General features: G+C 49.8%; 1 protein-coding gene across 1 annotated transcript; it reads right to left on the reverse strand.

Annotated features, from left to right (window-relative positions):
* Window positions 1–438: 438 nt before the first annotated feature.
* On the reverse strand, window positions 439–14859 carry LOC144126127 (uncharacterized). Its single transcript, XM_077660094.1, has 9 exons — window positions 13069–14859; window positions 12801–12947; window positions 12459–12632; window positions 12150–12338; window positions 11523–12068; window positions 9960–10232; window positions 8926–9087; window positions 4560–4767; window positions 439–536 (listed from the first exon to the last, which is right to left on the reverse strand). Exons 1-9 carry the CDS (start codon window positions 14839–14841, stop codon window positions 439–441), a joined length of 3570 nt encoding a protein of 1189 aa, XP_077516220.1. The 5' UTR covers window positions 14842–14859.
* Between the last annotated feature and the right edge of the window lie 1445 nt (window positions 14860–16304).

Below are 16304 nucleotides of genomic sequence, written 5' to 3' on the forward strand. Positions count from 1 at the left end.
GGCTTGGGCTCTGAGACTCCTCTGATCACTGCTGGTGCGCGTTCCCAGAAACATTTTTCTCGAGAAAAAACAAGATTAAAAGCAAGCTGTGCAGAGCGCAAAAATTTCACGGAAACAGTCATGCCATTGGATTCAAAGAGCACTTGTTCGACCAAAATGGCGGGGTTATTGATGACACGCTGGCATTCCTCCATTTATTTTACGTGTCACTCGAATGACTGAAGGTAACAGGTGCCGGCGCGCCAAATTCTTTCAGACAGCTCAGGCGCCCGGTTCTGCTTGGTTTTTTATCTTCTTTTTCTTGTGGTCTCTCAAGCCTCGTCGGAAGCGAAGCCAGCGAGGACGAAAATAGTTGTGTCTGGGGCGCGTGCGACCGAGTGAATGCCTTGCGCTCAAAACTGCGCAGTTGCCACCTTAATTAGCGTGCAGACAGACGATTCAAGTCCACGCCTGTCCCAGCCAGGACTGCCGGGGACCAGACACCGTGAACAGCGGGAATGTGCGGCAGAAAAGAACACCAGACAAACATGTCGCGTCTGCGTGGACAACACAAGGAGCCAAAAGCACGCCTTAAATAAAGACATGGCCAAGAAATAAATAAAACAAAGTAAAAAAATTAGCTGTGGTTTTACAACCTGGTTAGAGAGAAAAAGCTCTGGTGTATCGGGCAACTAGACGCGGCGTAGCGTCTGTAACATTGAGTGCGTTCGGACAACTGCCAGCACCGGAGCTTCTCGAAGCGCCTGCGTCTTCATTACCGACCATGTTACCCGTTCATGAAGTCCTCAGTACAAAACTTGAAGAAACCTTTCCAAGACATCTGTGCGTTCACTAGACGCGCGCCATCTGCTGGACTATCGCCGTACAGTGCGAGCTGGGGTTTCGGTGGGCGCCGCATGGGGGCGCTACGACTGCATGCCATTGGCTGATATGGGATGGGCGTCGTTCGAGAGTAGAGAAGCTAGCAGAAAAATAGCATTGGAGTGATTGAGAAAATGGGGGAAAAGCAGTGGGCTAGGAAAGTTTTTAGATACCTGTACATAAGCAAGGTTGTCACGAAATGGAGAAAGCGAACTAGAAAATTGACAAGGAAATATCTGGACAGCAGTAGGGGGCCAATTCAGCAATTATGGGTTAAGAAAAAGGTTAAAGAAATAGAAAGAGCTCCGTGGAAAGCAGGGATGCTAACTAAATCGGCACTAGGAAGATACAGGATCCTTAAAAAGGAAATTGCCAAAGAAAATATCTATGATAATTGTAAGGGAAGCGCTCTGTTGTTTGAGACCAGGACGGGAGTTTTGCGGACTAAGACATATAGAGTCAGGTGCCACGAGATAGACACGTTGTGCGTTGCGTGCCGAGAGGAGGAGGAAACGGCTGAACACTTGACACTTTTCTCTAAAGGGCTTCACCCTGCAGTGGAAAGCAGCGGGGCGGATTTATCCAACGCATTGCGGTTTAAAGACAGTGAAGGGAAAGTAGATTTTAAGCGGGTAGAAGTAACCAAGCAAAGGTTTTCTGATTGGTGGCTAAAATCAAGACAAGAGTAAAATTTCCCGAATCATGGCTAGGTGGCTTGAACCACCGCCCGATTTAAAGGGTTCAGCCTTATCCATCCCTCCATCCATCCATTAGAGATGTTCGCCGAGGCATCGGCGCACCGCTGCCGACTGCCCTCGTTGCGCCGCCGCCGACGCCGCAAACTGATTGGCGCGCCGCAGCCGACGTTTTCACTCGCGCGATGGTGCGGCCTCTAAATATGAATATATTTTTCCCCGCAAATCTAGCTGCGTTTGAGATTTAGTTTTGTCTTGTTTAGTTCTTTTCCTTATCTGAGGCATATAATCATGTCACGGAGTCATCATGTCAAGTGTGTTGATATGAATGAACACAAACATAAGCAACCCTGCTCGCCGCGCGTCTGCATATGCGTAGCGTCATCAGACAACGCAACGTGGCATTCCAAAACTTCTTCAAAAGCGCAACATGGCGCAACGAGAAGAACCAACGGTTTCGGAAAGTCGAAATCCCGACTTTAGGGTCGCGGGCACTGTGGCTGTGGGTTGAATCAGCGATATGTCCCAAAACGGCTTCAACGCATCGTAACAATCTCAGCTAGAAAAATGTTCACCTGCTGCAAAAAAGTATTTTGTTTCTTTTTAATCCGGGAAAAAGGGGTTATAAGAACAGTTACTTTAAACAAATGGCGATTGATATTCAGAACAAGTGATTTCATAAACTGTTCAGACGAAAATATTTGTGTTGTAACATCTACGGATTGGTTGACAGATAAAGCGCTGAACCAAGCGAAAGTTGGTCATAGAAGAGGTCTGTTTCTTTTTACGTAAAGAAAAATGTATAACCACAATCTCATTTTGAACCAGTGTAACTACGGTTGACATATCGAGTGTCACTTGCGTCGGTGCCGGCTTAACAATTCTAGACGGATTCACTGGCTCTGCGCAATGGAAAAATACCTGTATAACTGAAAGATAGCAAAAAAGGAAACAATTGCGACTACGACGCAGAAAACAAGAAAGGTTCTGCACGTCCGTGAGCAAGAACTGTATTAACACAATAAACATACGCGCTTGTAATATGTGCCTATTTTTTCTTAAATATGGCGCCCAAAAAAGATTTCCAGAACATTTTGCATTTCTCTCACCATTCAACCCCTCTGTTCTCTGTGTTTATAGCCCATGTTACGAAAAGCCCAACATTTCAACCAGTTTAGCGAAGAAGACTAGTGAAATGGCTTTTTAAATTTGTGGTTTAGCTTTCCAAGCCAACGGCGCCGCCGCCGCCGTCGAAAAATGGCCATGCGCCGCCGACGATGTGGCACCCGCCGACGACTAGAAACGATCGCCATGCCGCCGCCGTTCGAAACCGACACGGCGCACACCTCTACGTGCTATACGCGTGGTGACCGGCAGCGGACGGACTGCGAGAGCGACGTGACTTCGTAAAATAGGTAAGTTCTTTTCTTTAATAATTTGAAAGCTTAGGATTTGTTCCATGTAAAAGATTAGCGCAAAATAAGACACAATTACAAGAAAGGTGGACAACAAAGGTGCCTTGTCCACCTTTCTTGTGAATGTTTCTTATTTTGCGCTAACTTTTGTACATAGAACTAAGCACCAACAAGCCCAGCAACAAGTGTTACTTAGGTTTAGACTAGTTTTTAGTTAGGCTAGGTTTTTAGTTAAGCTAGTTAGGTGAAATGCAGGCTAAAGAGCAGAATTTAGGTCAGTGACCTAACGGCCGGGTCTAGATCTGGCCGGCAGGAATAGATTTTCCGTGCTCATTCGTCGTTATCTGTTTTAGAAAGGTAGTTATTCACTTTATAGGTGATCAGCGTTCGCGGCAGGCAGAATTTTATTTGTGCACGTGTTTGCAAGTAATTGTTTACCCTGTAGGTATTCTAGCATTTTGGGCGGCAATATTCGAGTGCTGGGGCTAAGATGGTCAATCAACTAAAGGTTAAATGCAAGAAGTGTGGGGCGTCGGTGAAATTGCGGCGCGAAAGCTTTTCACTCAATTCACGGCGGCGACTTGGCGTCCAAACCCAGACTTGGTCTCCTGGCTTGTATTCGCGTTGCGTCTTTGTAGGTTGCATCGTCTGACGTCGGTCCGCTGCTGGTCTTTGACGTTTAATCGGGCAAGTCTTCGGGCTTCTTCTGCGCGTTGAAGGTAGGCGGCGACGTCGACGTTCTCTTCTTTGGTAACGTTAGGCAGCATTGCGTCTAGCGTGGTCAATGCCTCCCTGAAGTGGACGAGTTTAAAAGGCGTCATTTTGGTGGTCTCCTGCACTGCGGTGTTGTGGGCGAAGACGACATAAGGCAGGATGACGTCCAAGGTCTTGTGTTCGGCACCGACATACATCGCGAGCATATCGGCGATGGTTTTGTTCAGGTGCTCGGTCAGTGCGTTGGTCTGCGGATGGTGGGCAGTTGTCTTCCGGTGGCTGGTTTGGCTGTAACGCAGGATGGCGTGCGTTAGTTTCGCCGTGAATGCTGTTCCTCTGTCCGTGATGAGCACATCAGAGGCACCGTGTCGCAGAAGAATGCACTCCACGAAATTTTTTACGACTTCTGCTGCTGTTTCATTCGGTAGGGCTTTTGCCTCGGCGTAGCGGGTCAGGTAGTCGGTCGCTTTGATGATCCACTTTTTCCAGACGTTGACTTTGGGAAAGGGCCAAGGAAGTGCATGCCGATCTGCTGAAAAGGGCCTTGAAGGGGGCTCAGAAATCTTGCTGGTCAGGTGGGAGGGGCCTTTCGCCGCTGAGAATCTCGGTAGATTTTTACATAGTGTGCCACATCGGCAGAGAGTCGGGGCCAGTAATACTGCTCTTGAATGCGGCGGAGGGTGCGAGAAAAACCGCGACGTCTAACTATCGGCTTGTCGCGTGAAGCCTGTAAAACGTTTTCGCGAAAACTGGCAGGTGCAACAATGAGATAGGCAGTTTTTGTTTGCGGCGAAGTTCTTCAAGACGACATAACTCTATACACAGAGCGAAGACAATCCATGCTTGAATGAGGAGGGGGGTGAAGAAACCTTGCCTTCCAAGTACTCGATGAGGTGTTTTAGGTCGAGGTCTGAGTGTTGCTGCTGTGCGAAAGACTTGGGGCTGATGGATACCAGGAAGGCGTCCTCATCGTCATCCGGAGGCGTTGCATCTACAGGGGCTCGTGAGAGGCGATCGGCGTATGAGCGCTTGCGTCCCGACTTGTAAATGACGGTGACATCAAACTCCTGGAGGCTTCGACTCTATCGAGCGAGGCGGCCAGAGGGGTCGTTCAAATTGGCTCGCCAGTACAGCGCGTGGGGATCGCTGACCACCTTGAACGGTCGTCCGTACAGGTAGGGCAGAATATCGACGTAGCCCAGATGATGGAAAGGCAATTCTTCTCAGTTGTAGAATAGTTATCCTCGGCCTTGGAATTAGAACGGATAGCGTATGCGATGACTTTCTTCAGCCCGTCGCTTTTTTGAAAGAGGACGTCGTCTAGGCACAAGCTGCTTGCGTCAGTACGAACTTCAGTATCGGCGTTTTCATCAAAATGCGGGAAGATTGGTGAGGACAGTAAATGACGCTGGAGTTCTTTGTATGCTTCAGCTTGCGGCGCCTCCCATTTAACTGGTACGTCTGCCTTCGTCAGTTGGGTCAGGGGATCGGCGATGCGCGAAACGTTTTTCACAAATCGTCGGTAATATGCGCACAGTCCGAGAAATCTGGGCACTGATTTCTTATCGGCCGGCGGTAAAAGCTGTTCAATGCCAGCTGTTTTCTTTGCGTCTGGGCGTACTCTCTCTTTGATAACAACATGGCTTAAATAACAGCAGCTCTTCATAGGCAAAGTGGCACTTCTCTGCTTTCAAGGTTAGGCCACACGACTTGTGGCGTCTAATACTGTACGAAGTCTTTTGACGTGCTCTTCAAAGTTCGAGGAGAAGGCAACGACGTCATCTAATTATACCAGACAAATTTTCCACTTCACTCCTGCCACCACTGCATCCATTACTTGCTGAAACGTCGCTGGTGCGGAACAGAGACCAAATGGCATCACCTTGAAATCAAAGAGGCCATTCGGAGGGATGAATGCGGTCTTCGCGCGACCTCAATTTGCCAGTAGCCGCTTTTGAGGTCCATCGATGAGAAATACTTGGCGTTGCAGTGCCGGCCCAGTGTGTCGTCGATGCGAGGAAGACGATAGACGTCCTTCTTTGTTATGGTGTATGGGGTTGAATAGAAGGGATAATACGTTCTCCCCACTTAATCTCGGCTGACATAGTTCAAACCGCCAGACCCCACCCCGTGATCGCGTGCGCCGACCACGGCGGGCCTTGCTCTGAGGACACAAAGGAACGACACACTGGCTGACAAGAACAAGGCATTTATTTCTCCAACAACAACGACAGCTAGCAACAAAACACGCTAATGAATCGCGGTCGCTCAAATCACCAGCAAGGTTACGAGGGAATGTTCGCCCATGCTAGGGCAAGGGATACCCCGAGGCCGGACGGGACGAGATAAAGGAGCGAGCCTCCCCGCCACTTCCTCGTCGCGCTGGCGAAGAGTGGAGCCGCGAGCGACAGGTCCGCTCTCGCCGACGATCCCAGCCGAAGAGGCTCTCTTCCGCGCGCGCAAGCAATCTCCATCCATGGATGGATGGATGGATGGATGGATGGATGGATGGATGGATGGATGGATGGATGGATGGATGGATGGATGGATGGATGGATGGATGGATGGATGGATGGATGGATGGATGGATGGATGGATGGATGGATGGATGGATGGATGGGTGGGTGGATGGATGGATGGATGGATGGATGGATGGATGGATACTTAATACTTTAAATAGGGCGGAGGCTCAAGCCACCTAGTCATGACTTATGAAATTTTACTTGTATCTTGATTTTAGCCACCAATCAGATAACCTTCGCTTGGTTACTTCTACCCGCTTCGCGCCGCGAAGCTGGCGCCCTCTCTTGTTTGTTTAGGTAACTAACCAGGGAATGCGCCCCTCCTGCACGGTGCATCGCGGGAAAGCAAACGAAAAGGGGAGTGCAGGGCGAGTCCTCACATCCTCCCAACCTTAGATGGACCCACGCGCCTGCAAGTACATGATACGGACGCTTCTCCTGATCTTCCAGTCCTTGAAGCAGGTCTTGCAGCTGAGGTCACGGCGACAGCATCCACTCAGACTTCCGCGGTGTTTCGAAGGCGGCGGGATGGTCTCCGCCGGGACGGCTCGCATGGCCCGCGGACTCCGCGTCCGCAGGTCCGCGAAAAGAATGCCGGTTGCAAAACTGTTGACCAGCATTCTGCAGTAGTCGCCAGGGTAATAGCAGCCGGAGGCGGCTGCTGGCAGGCCTCGCCACAGCTGCCCCGGATGGATGCGGCGAACAGGATACAGGCCGCTCCGTCGCAGCAGGTGGCAGCGAGACGATGTGCACCGGACAGCAAGCCTGCGTGGCTCCACCGGATCTGCAAAATTGCCGAAACGCTCTCGGCGTGCCTTTAACCTTGGTCATGGGAGGGGAAACAGCAACCGCTAGGGCCTCATGGCACGATCCTTAACACACTAGCAAAATGTGTCGGGCAGCTGAGCAAACGCAAAGCTCGAGTTAACAAAGCCCTTTCTTGAGTTGAGCGAGACTGCTCAGTTCGTGCCGCGTTACAAAAAAAACGGGTCTACAGCAAAGTGCATGCCTTCTCAACAACACGGTCCGGTGGTCGTGTCTCTTCTGATGTGGTGCAAGCAGCTCCTAAAAGCCTCGGGCCTAACTATTATTCCGACAACGACTGTGAGCACTACAACTCGGGTTACGTCCAGCAGCCCCGAGGAGGCAGCAGCTTTGTGGGGTGGTCCTACCCCGCTCACTGTATAAAGAAGCTTCTGAGCGGTCGGCACCCAACGTATCGGACGGTGTCGGAGCGCCCGGTGCCGAGCTGCAATACTAGCGAGCTCGTAGCGGCACCCGTGTCCCCAGGCTCCGGGAGCCGAGACTTCCAGAGTCGAAAAAGAGACAGCGAAAAAGATATGCAGAAATCTCAGACCACCTACGTTTCTTCTTTACTCACTCGCCTCGGGCTCGGCGACTCCACGGGCGCTAGGCCTCGCGCTCCCCCGATGCGGATCAAGTGGCTCTTGTGCTGAAGATACTCCAGAGAAAAACGTGCTGAGCATTTCGAAAAGTTCAAACATGCTGCAGCGAAATACACCTCCAACTCAAGAAAGCATGCCGCAGGTCCTAGTGATCAAAATTCACTCTAGACATAGCATCTGTCAAGTCCGGACACAGAGCTTTCCTGGTACCAAACAGACAGTCGTGCTTTGTTCCAAGAGCAGGCCCCACGTTGGGAGCCAGATATGGGGTTGAATAGGGGAGATAATACGTTCTCCCCACATAATCGCAGCAAAGTTAAAACAGCCAGACCCCACCCCGTGATCGCGTACGTTACCGAAAGCGCGCCGACCACGGCGGGTCTTGCTCTGAGGGAAGAAAGGAACGACACACTAGCTGAAACAAACAAGGCATTTATTGCTACAACTACAGTAACGCCAGCTAGCAATAAAATATGCTGATGAACCCAGCTCGTCCGATTCACCAGCAAGGTTACGAGCGAATGTTCACCCACGCTAGGACAAGGGATACTCAGAGGCAGGACGGGACGAGATGCAAAAGCAAGTCTCCCCGCCACTTCCTCGTCGGGCTCGCGAAGAGCGCAACCGCGATGTACACGTCCGCTCTCGCCGACGATCCCTGCCGAAGAGGCTCTCCCGCGAGCGGCAGCCATCTCTCGCGCTGCGAAGGTGGCGCCCTCTCTTGTTAGTTAAGGTAGCTAAGGAATGCGCCTATCCTCGAGTCGAGGCTGCTGCTTCAAGGTGCATCGTGGGGAAGGAAACGAAAAGGGGACTTCAGGGCGAGCCCGCACAGTTCTTCAAGCGGCGGTAATCAACGCTGAATCGAAGTGCGCCGTCTTCCTTTCTCACTAGAACAACCGGTGCCGCCCATGGGCTTTTTGAAGGCTGGATTACGTCGTCACGAAGCATTTCTTGCGCTTGGTCCCGGATGGCTTGTCGTTCTCGCTTCGACACATGGTAGGGGCGTTGACGAAGATGTCGGGCGTACTGGTCGGTTATAGTGCGATGCTTGGCAACTAGCTTTTGTCCTACCTTTGGCGATGACGAAAGAGACTCGCTCTAGCTTCGAAGCAGATTGCGGATCTGCTCTTGTCTGTTCCGGGGTAGTGCTGGGTTGATGTCGGAAGTGGACGAGTTATCTTGGTCAGGCGAATCTTCTGCGGACGGGTCGGAGGGTGAAGGAGTGTTGCACGTCAGATATTTCGTCGAAGAAAGCAGTCGTCGTTACTCTGTTAGTGTGCCGGTATTATTCGCCTAAGTTAGTCAGCAGTACTTCGGCTTTGCCATTGCTGAAATGCGCGATGCGCCTTGCGATGATGAATCCTCGGTCTAGAAGCATCTGCATGTTCTCCTCGATGATGGCTTCAGCGTTAATGGCTTTCGTGGTGCCTACGGTCAGGATGACGCTTGAACCTGGTGGGACAGTCACTTCTTCCTGCAGGACACTCAGGGTAACGTGATTTTTTAGAGTTCTCATCGATGAGATGATCTCGTTCGCCGAAAGCGTGATCACCATGGATCGCAGGTCATTGATCGCCTTATGCTCATTTAGGGAATCCATGCCCAAGTTCACTTCGTAGGGACATTGCCATAGCACAACGACGGTTGCAGGATAGGTATGTGCTTTGACAGTTACTCGCTCTGTGCATCGCCCTAATGGCGTAATGAGGTGCGAATTTGTGGGCCGTCCCAAGCGGTCGCGACTTTCCTCAGCTGCGCAGCGAATGTTCCATTAATCACCGAGTAAACGGCTCCGGTGTCGACTAGAGCGGTAACTTTCCGGCCGTCGATAACTACTGCTGAGTCGGACGTCCTGGCTCTTGCGTTGCACATCGTCCTGGACGTCGGGTCACGGCTTCGCCGTGTATGTGATTCGTAGGTATAACGTGCCGTCGAAGCTCTTCCCGGTAGCGGTGTCGTTTTGAAGGCGGTTCGCGTCGTGGTCGACGTTGTCATTGTATGCGACGTCAACGTGTCATGGGCGGCGTCTTCGTGCGGCATGGTTTTGGAGTGTCTTCGATGTTTCGCTCGGGAGCAACCTCACCTCCAGAGGTTGCTGTCTTTAGTTTCTCCTACGTGGGCTGGGAGACCTTCCGCGTACCGCGGCTGTGTGGCTGCGGCGTGGCGAAGCAAAGCGCGACGCTCACAGATATGATGAGCGCGAAATGCGGTTCGACGAGTACTCCTCTCGACGCAGGTACTCGTCGATGTCTTGCGGACGTTCGCCGAAGTGTGGTCGTGGTGCGTCAACGGCAAATCCACGAAGACCGATACGTTGGCAGTGACAAAAAAGATGGCCAGCCTCACCACAATGAAAGCACAACGGTCGGTTGACGGAAGTTCTCCAGGAGTCGCATTTCCGAGGATTGAGCGTCGTTCGTAGGGTTGGCGGGCGGAAGCAGGGAGGTGGCATCCTGGAGCAAGTGGCTCATCTCGGCGGTGACGTAGGGGGTGTCGTTGGGGAGGCGGAGGGCGTATTAGAGCGGCGTTGGTCATGGCCTGGGGTTGTGTGGCTGACGGGGTGCCAAGTGCCTGTTGCACTCCTTCCCGCACCACACCCATGAGAGTCGCTGCTTGGGGCTGTGCGGAGGATGGCAGTAATCATGGACGATATCGCTGATAGCTTCCCGCTAGTTGTCACTGATGCTGGTTTTGCCCGGACAAATTGCACAGATAGAAGAAGAGCGGTTGTGCTGCCGAGCCTGGACGTCGATGGTCTTCTCGATGGGGCAGGCTTCTTGCATGAATTCCTCGACTGTTTTTGGCGACTGGCGGACGAGCCGAGCAGAGTTCTTTTACGCCGCGCTTCAAAAACGGAACTTTCTTTTTCTCGGTCATCTCGGAGTCGTCGCGGCGAAAGAGGCGCTTCATCTCTTCGTCGTAACCGTGGACGGGCTCGTTCGGAAGCTGTATTCGGCATCGTTTATAGATCCTTTTCAGTTCCGCATCTCCTCGCCGCGCCAACAGGGAGCATGCGGCCCGCCGCCGCGCCCGTCACCGCGGCGATGCTGTCGAAGTTTGCGCCAAGGAAGTGCGTCGTCTGCTACAGACGCGTACCGTTCCGCTGTCCTCCCGCACGGCGCTTAACCGAAGACATTGCTCACGCTTCGTGGCTTCATTATTTGCGCTTCGTAAGTTTAAATAGTTAAACTACGTGTGCGTAGAAGCGACCAGTGCTTTAGAAGCTTTAGAAAAAGATGGGCATCGGTGATTACGTTTCGCTTTGGGCAGAATAGTTGCTTTCATGCGTCTGTAGAATGCGGCGTTTCCATCGCATTGCGTTTGAACGGTGACCTTACCCTTCTGTATCAATCCCATTGGTCGCGAGTAATTTTTACTCTTGCTTTCCAAATGCGAAAGTGAGCAAGACAAGAAAGCCTGAACGTCTGCCCCGATTTTATTAAAGATTAGAAGAACCCTCTAGACTAGTCTTGAGAGGTTCCATAAAGCGACCTATTAGTTTTCAAGGCACATATAGAGAGCTGCCCGATAAATATCATGCTGACATTTTTCTTCTGCCTCTGGTAAATACTTATAGAATAAAAAAAATCACACACACGTCTTTAGTACTTACAGAATAAAAAAATCACACACACGTCTTTAGTGGAGTTGCATCAGCGAATTCCAGTGTATTAAAACTCCTCACACACTTTCAGGCATCTTCCTTTTCACTTCGGTCATTATTTACACAAGCTTTGCTTTTTTACGTTCCCTCCGAGCTCTATTGGCACTGTCGTACTCTTGGCTCTTCCGGGAAAAAAAGTGCATTCGTGTGACCAAATAGAAGTGTACAATCTGTGCTGTAAAATCACAGCTCTGCTCTGGGCAACCGATACAGTTTGTTCCTCTCTTCGCAAGGGCATCTAAAACATTCCAGAAAAGGTCCCCAAAGGCTTCTTTTTTGGTCTCTTCTATGCTTTTCACGCATGCAAACAGTTTCCTTGAAGGACAAACAAGGCTGCCAGTCACAAACTCTCGTTCAATCACAAGCATAGCTTCAGGCGGTAGAGAGTCTTGTGAAGCCATTGTATCGCTTTTGCACTCCATGCAGGAGATCACCTTCATCATTTTATGGGCCACGTATCCCGCTAAATAGTACAATGCCGCTTTTTCTGGACTTGAAACACTGTACACGTCATCGTCAAATGGGGCTGACAGCCCCCTCGAAGGCAGTGATGTGAGTCGCTGGAAGACTTCATCTTTAACTTTTCTCTTTTGTAGTAGTGCTTCACGCCGCTTCTCTCCAAGGCTCTCAAATGTGCTCAGCAAAACTCGTTCATCCCCTGCTTCACAGTTCCCTTTTGTGGCAAGCTTAACAGGTGTGTAAAGGGAAAGTAGTCTGAAAAGCTGGCTGAATTTGGTGACGGTTGGATGGTCTTCGTCTCCTCCGAAGGACCTCACGAGCCCAAAGAATCGCTGCAAAGCAAGAAATTTGAGCTTAACAACTGTGATTATGAGGAGTTGAAAGAGGAAACATGATGGAAGGGATACGGTTACCTCGAGTGGATCCTGGTTCAGGCTTGCTGTCAGAATGTAGCTCACGCCTTGGTTGAACAGGAACTCCACAAGTGACAGCACAGACATCAGTGTTACACGTAGGGACTCGATAGTCTGCCTAGATGCGAACAGCTTGACATTAGGAATAGATTCCGTCTCGTTCAACATTGCCAAGAAGTCGTCCAAAAACTGAAAACATATAAATGAAAACAGAAAAGAGTGTTTTGAGAAAATTGGTGAATGAGTGCAAAGTTTTAAGTCTCGGTTCTTTCCCCACAATAAAAAGGCGACATAAAACAATTCTGGCACCTTAATTTTTGGAGATCCCTTTCGTATTCCAGCTGCAGGAACCTTGGAGTTCAGAATGTCAAAGAGGTCATTTAGTAGCATCGTGAACTGTTCCGTTCCAAAACTGTTGGCGAAACCAGGTACCATCATTTGTCTGTAGACCTTCAGGCCAATCGACACACTTCGGCTGAAGAGCTGCAAGCGAAAATGAGTAAAAGAAATTTGTCAAGTTTGGAAAAACATGATGGCAAATTAGTTTTGAAAATGCCTGGACGCTGACAAGCACAGATGTAATGTATAAGCATGCAGTTTTATGGCACCAACTGCTTACAACGTTTACAATAACTGAATGGCCAACTTTACCTGAGTCGCCAGACGAACGGTCATGGTCTGGAGCTTCTGTGGCTTGACATGGTGCTCAGTCAACTTAGGAACCACTTTTATAGCGGCCTTTTTTTCCGCCTCAAAAAGACGTTCATAGTGCTGGAAATTTGCTTGGTATTCACCTACCTGCAACAAATTATTGTACACCATTTCGTTATATGCAGTAATTAAACATAGGTGAACAAGTCTCTGTTACACAGCGTCATCACTCAAGAGGCATGCATATCCAAATAATTATTTAACTTGCCTGACCATATTGGTGCTTCATCATATGATTCCGGATGCATTTCACGATATGTGGCACGTCAGAAATGAAGTGGAGTAATGTTCCCTCTGGAAGGCAGGGATGTTCAATCTTGCACTGTGGGTGCTCCACCTTTCCGCTGATGCCGAGGTGTGTCCACATCGATTTGTTATTTCCGGCACCATCGCTTATCACTGCCAGTACGCGAGCACCATGTTCATGCAATTGTAGCACTGAGCTCATTACCACCTTTGCCAAGACCCATCCTGGCGCTGCACCCTTAGCTGCAAAAGTTGCTATGGGTTGGACCCATGACGCAAACATTGGGTTGAACATAACAACCAGTGCATGGTCTGCCAGCTGGTCTGTGCCAACTTTAGTAATATCCCCGTAATCTACAAAACCATTAAATTTGTAGGACGACCTGTTATACTCGGTTCCTTCCCTGAGTTTCACTTCATCGATGATTAGACAACCATATGTGTAATGTTCTGGCTTGCCTGCCATATGCAGTTTTATGCTACCAAGGGCAAATTTGTTTAAGCCGTAGCCACATGGAAGACCTTTCAGTAGCTGTACAAGACGGTTGGCACTTGGCAGGGGCAAAATCTTCATGTCAGATAGAGTTCTGTAACACTTTGGGCTTGTCAGTCTCAGAAGCAGACAGATCATAAGCCAGTCTGTAGTGTACCGGTGCCCACGTGGCGACTTAGCCGCTTGTTGCATGATGGCTGCCTGTATGACCATCTGTTGTGCTTCTGGCAGGTCCTGTGTCACTTCACCTAGACTTGTTGAAAACGCTTGCTTCAGTTTTTCACTGAGTTGGCTAATTTCTTTCTTCTTTTGCTCCCAAGCTGCAGCGGCACGAATGAGCCTCTTCCTCAAAACAGGTGCTGCAAGGCACACCTTTTTCTTGGGTTTCAGCCCACTTCTTCTTTTGAGGTCCTTCGTCATTTTCGCACACTTTATACAGACTCCTTTTTCTGCCTCAGTAAGAACTCTGCACTGCTTGTGGTATACAGTTCCTCCCCTGCTAGAGGTGCAACCATGACAGGCTTGCATAGTTTGTACAACCTGCACAATTGCCTCTACGTCTGCTAACGAAGTGATTGCCAAATCCATGGGCAGCGTCGGCACCAGTTTTCTGCGGGCAGATACAACATAACTCATGTCTTCGCGAACTACGACACTCTTGAGTGCTGTATATACATCTGCCTCCAATCCTGCCCTGTAAAAAACAATCTGTGATCGGCGCCCATTTTCATCTTCAAGAGCTGCCGATCTCCACTGACGAGGTAACCTCAAAGAAGCGCTCTTCTCCACCAGCTCATTAACATGCAAGCAGCTGTCTTGCACGGGCTCTGGTTGCTCTCGCTCGATATCGATATCTTCTGCAGCGTCGCTCTGCGTTGCCACTGCGTCTCTTGAGACGGTTGCTCTCTTTTTCGGAGATTTTCGCCGTTTACGATTCGAGGAGAAGTACAGCGGGAGATTAGGAAATATGGTAGGAATTGCATCACTCCTTAGAGACCATACACCGCGCTCGATTTCAATCACTTCTCCGTTGATTACATGCTTATATGACTTCAGAATATCCCCTTCTTGGAAGTGGGCGTCGCACACTTTGCATGTTTTCCCCAACACCTTGTCTGCACGGGGTATCGCTCTCGACCATTTTGCAAGGAGATTTGGATCGGTTGGCGGAGAAAAGAAGTGCCTTTTCTCCGTGTTGCGCCGGTACCCGCTGGTACATCCCGGCACGAAACACGTTGGCATTTGGTTGACAGTCCTAGCACACTCTAAAGACCTGGGCATATGTGGGCACACAAAGGCGTACAGATGGTTCGGGTGCCGCGGGGCGAGTGCCGGAAGCAAGCTCGTCCTTGATGAGATCACGCAATGGGGAGGTCGGAGGCCGGTGCTGGTGGGATTCCACCGGCAGTAAGGTGGAGCCGTGCAGCTCCTCTCGGATGATGGAGCAAATGAGAGAGCGCAAGTCATCATCATCATCATCATCATCAGAACAATTTCTTTTTTACTAAGCAGCATGGTTTCCGTTCCGGTTTTTCGTGTGAAACTCAGCTATTTGAATTTACCACTGACCTCCACTTAAATATGGACTCTTCAATCCAAACTGACATTATCTTTTTAGATTTTTCTAAAGCCTTCGATCGCGTGCCCCATCTTCGCCTCATGTCTAAACTCTCCGGACTGTCCATTGATCCTCTCGTTTTATCATGGATACATTGCTTTTTAACAGGTCGCTCCCAATACACAGTAATCGACAATCATCCTTCAGGCACTACTAACGTTATCTCTGGCGTTCCCCAAGGTTCCGTTCTTGGCCCACTTCTTTTTCTAATCTTCATTAATGACCTTCCTTCCGGTGTTTCATCCACTATTCGGCTTTTTGCGGATGATTGCATCCTTTATCGTCGCATTGTCACTAACAGGGATCAACTATCGCTTCAGAACGACTTACACATAATAGAACGGTGGTGTTCCGACTGGCTTATGCAGCTGAATGTCTCAAAGTGCCAATTCATGCAAGTATCGCGAAAACGTTCCAACATCAGATCTGCATATTCACTCCTGTCAAACACGGTAACCCAAGTCCAATCATATCGGTACCTTGGAATCACCATCTCCAGCAAATTAACCTGGTCGGAACACATCTTATATCTAGCATCTAGAGCATCAAAATCACTTGGCCTCATCCGAAGATCCCTGTACCTAGCCCCTCCTTCTGTTCGAAAATTAGCATACGAAACATTCACCCGTACCATACTTGATTATGCAGCGGCTATATGGAATCCTCACCAAGCATACTTAATTAACACCTTAGAAGCCGTTCAAAACAGAGCAGCCCGTTTTATATCCTCAAATTACAATAGACACAGCAGTATCACCAGTATTAAATCTTCACTTAACATCCCGCCACTAGAGCTCCGACGGAAAATGATGATGATGATGATGATAAATGACGCACACCACCTACCCTCTGACAGCGAAAAAATCCAAAACCTGGCGCTCGAGAACATTCGGCAGCCCACGCTACTTGCAGGTTGGGTCCACACCATGAGCGTCCGCACCCGACCACACACCTAAAGCTGCTGAAGCGTAGTGCACAAACACTCAACTCATAACGACAGGATCACTTGATAACAAAAGAACGCGACGCAAATGCGCACGACAAACGGAGCGTCAGCAACGTTGCTGCACTGCGGCGTGGCTAGCTA

Source organism: Amblyomma americanum, chromosome 1 (genome assembly GCF_052857255.1).
Source record: "Amblyomma americanum isolate KBUSLIRL-KWMA chromosome 1, ASM5285725v1, whole genome shotgun sequence".
NCBI lineage: Eukaryota > Metazoa > Arthropoda > Arachnida > Ixodida > Ixodidae > Amblyomma > Amblyomma americanum.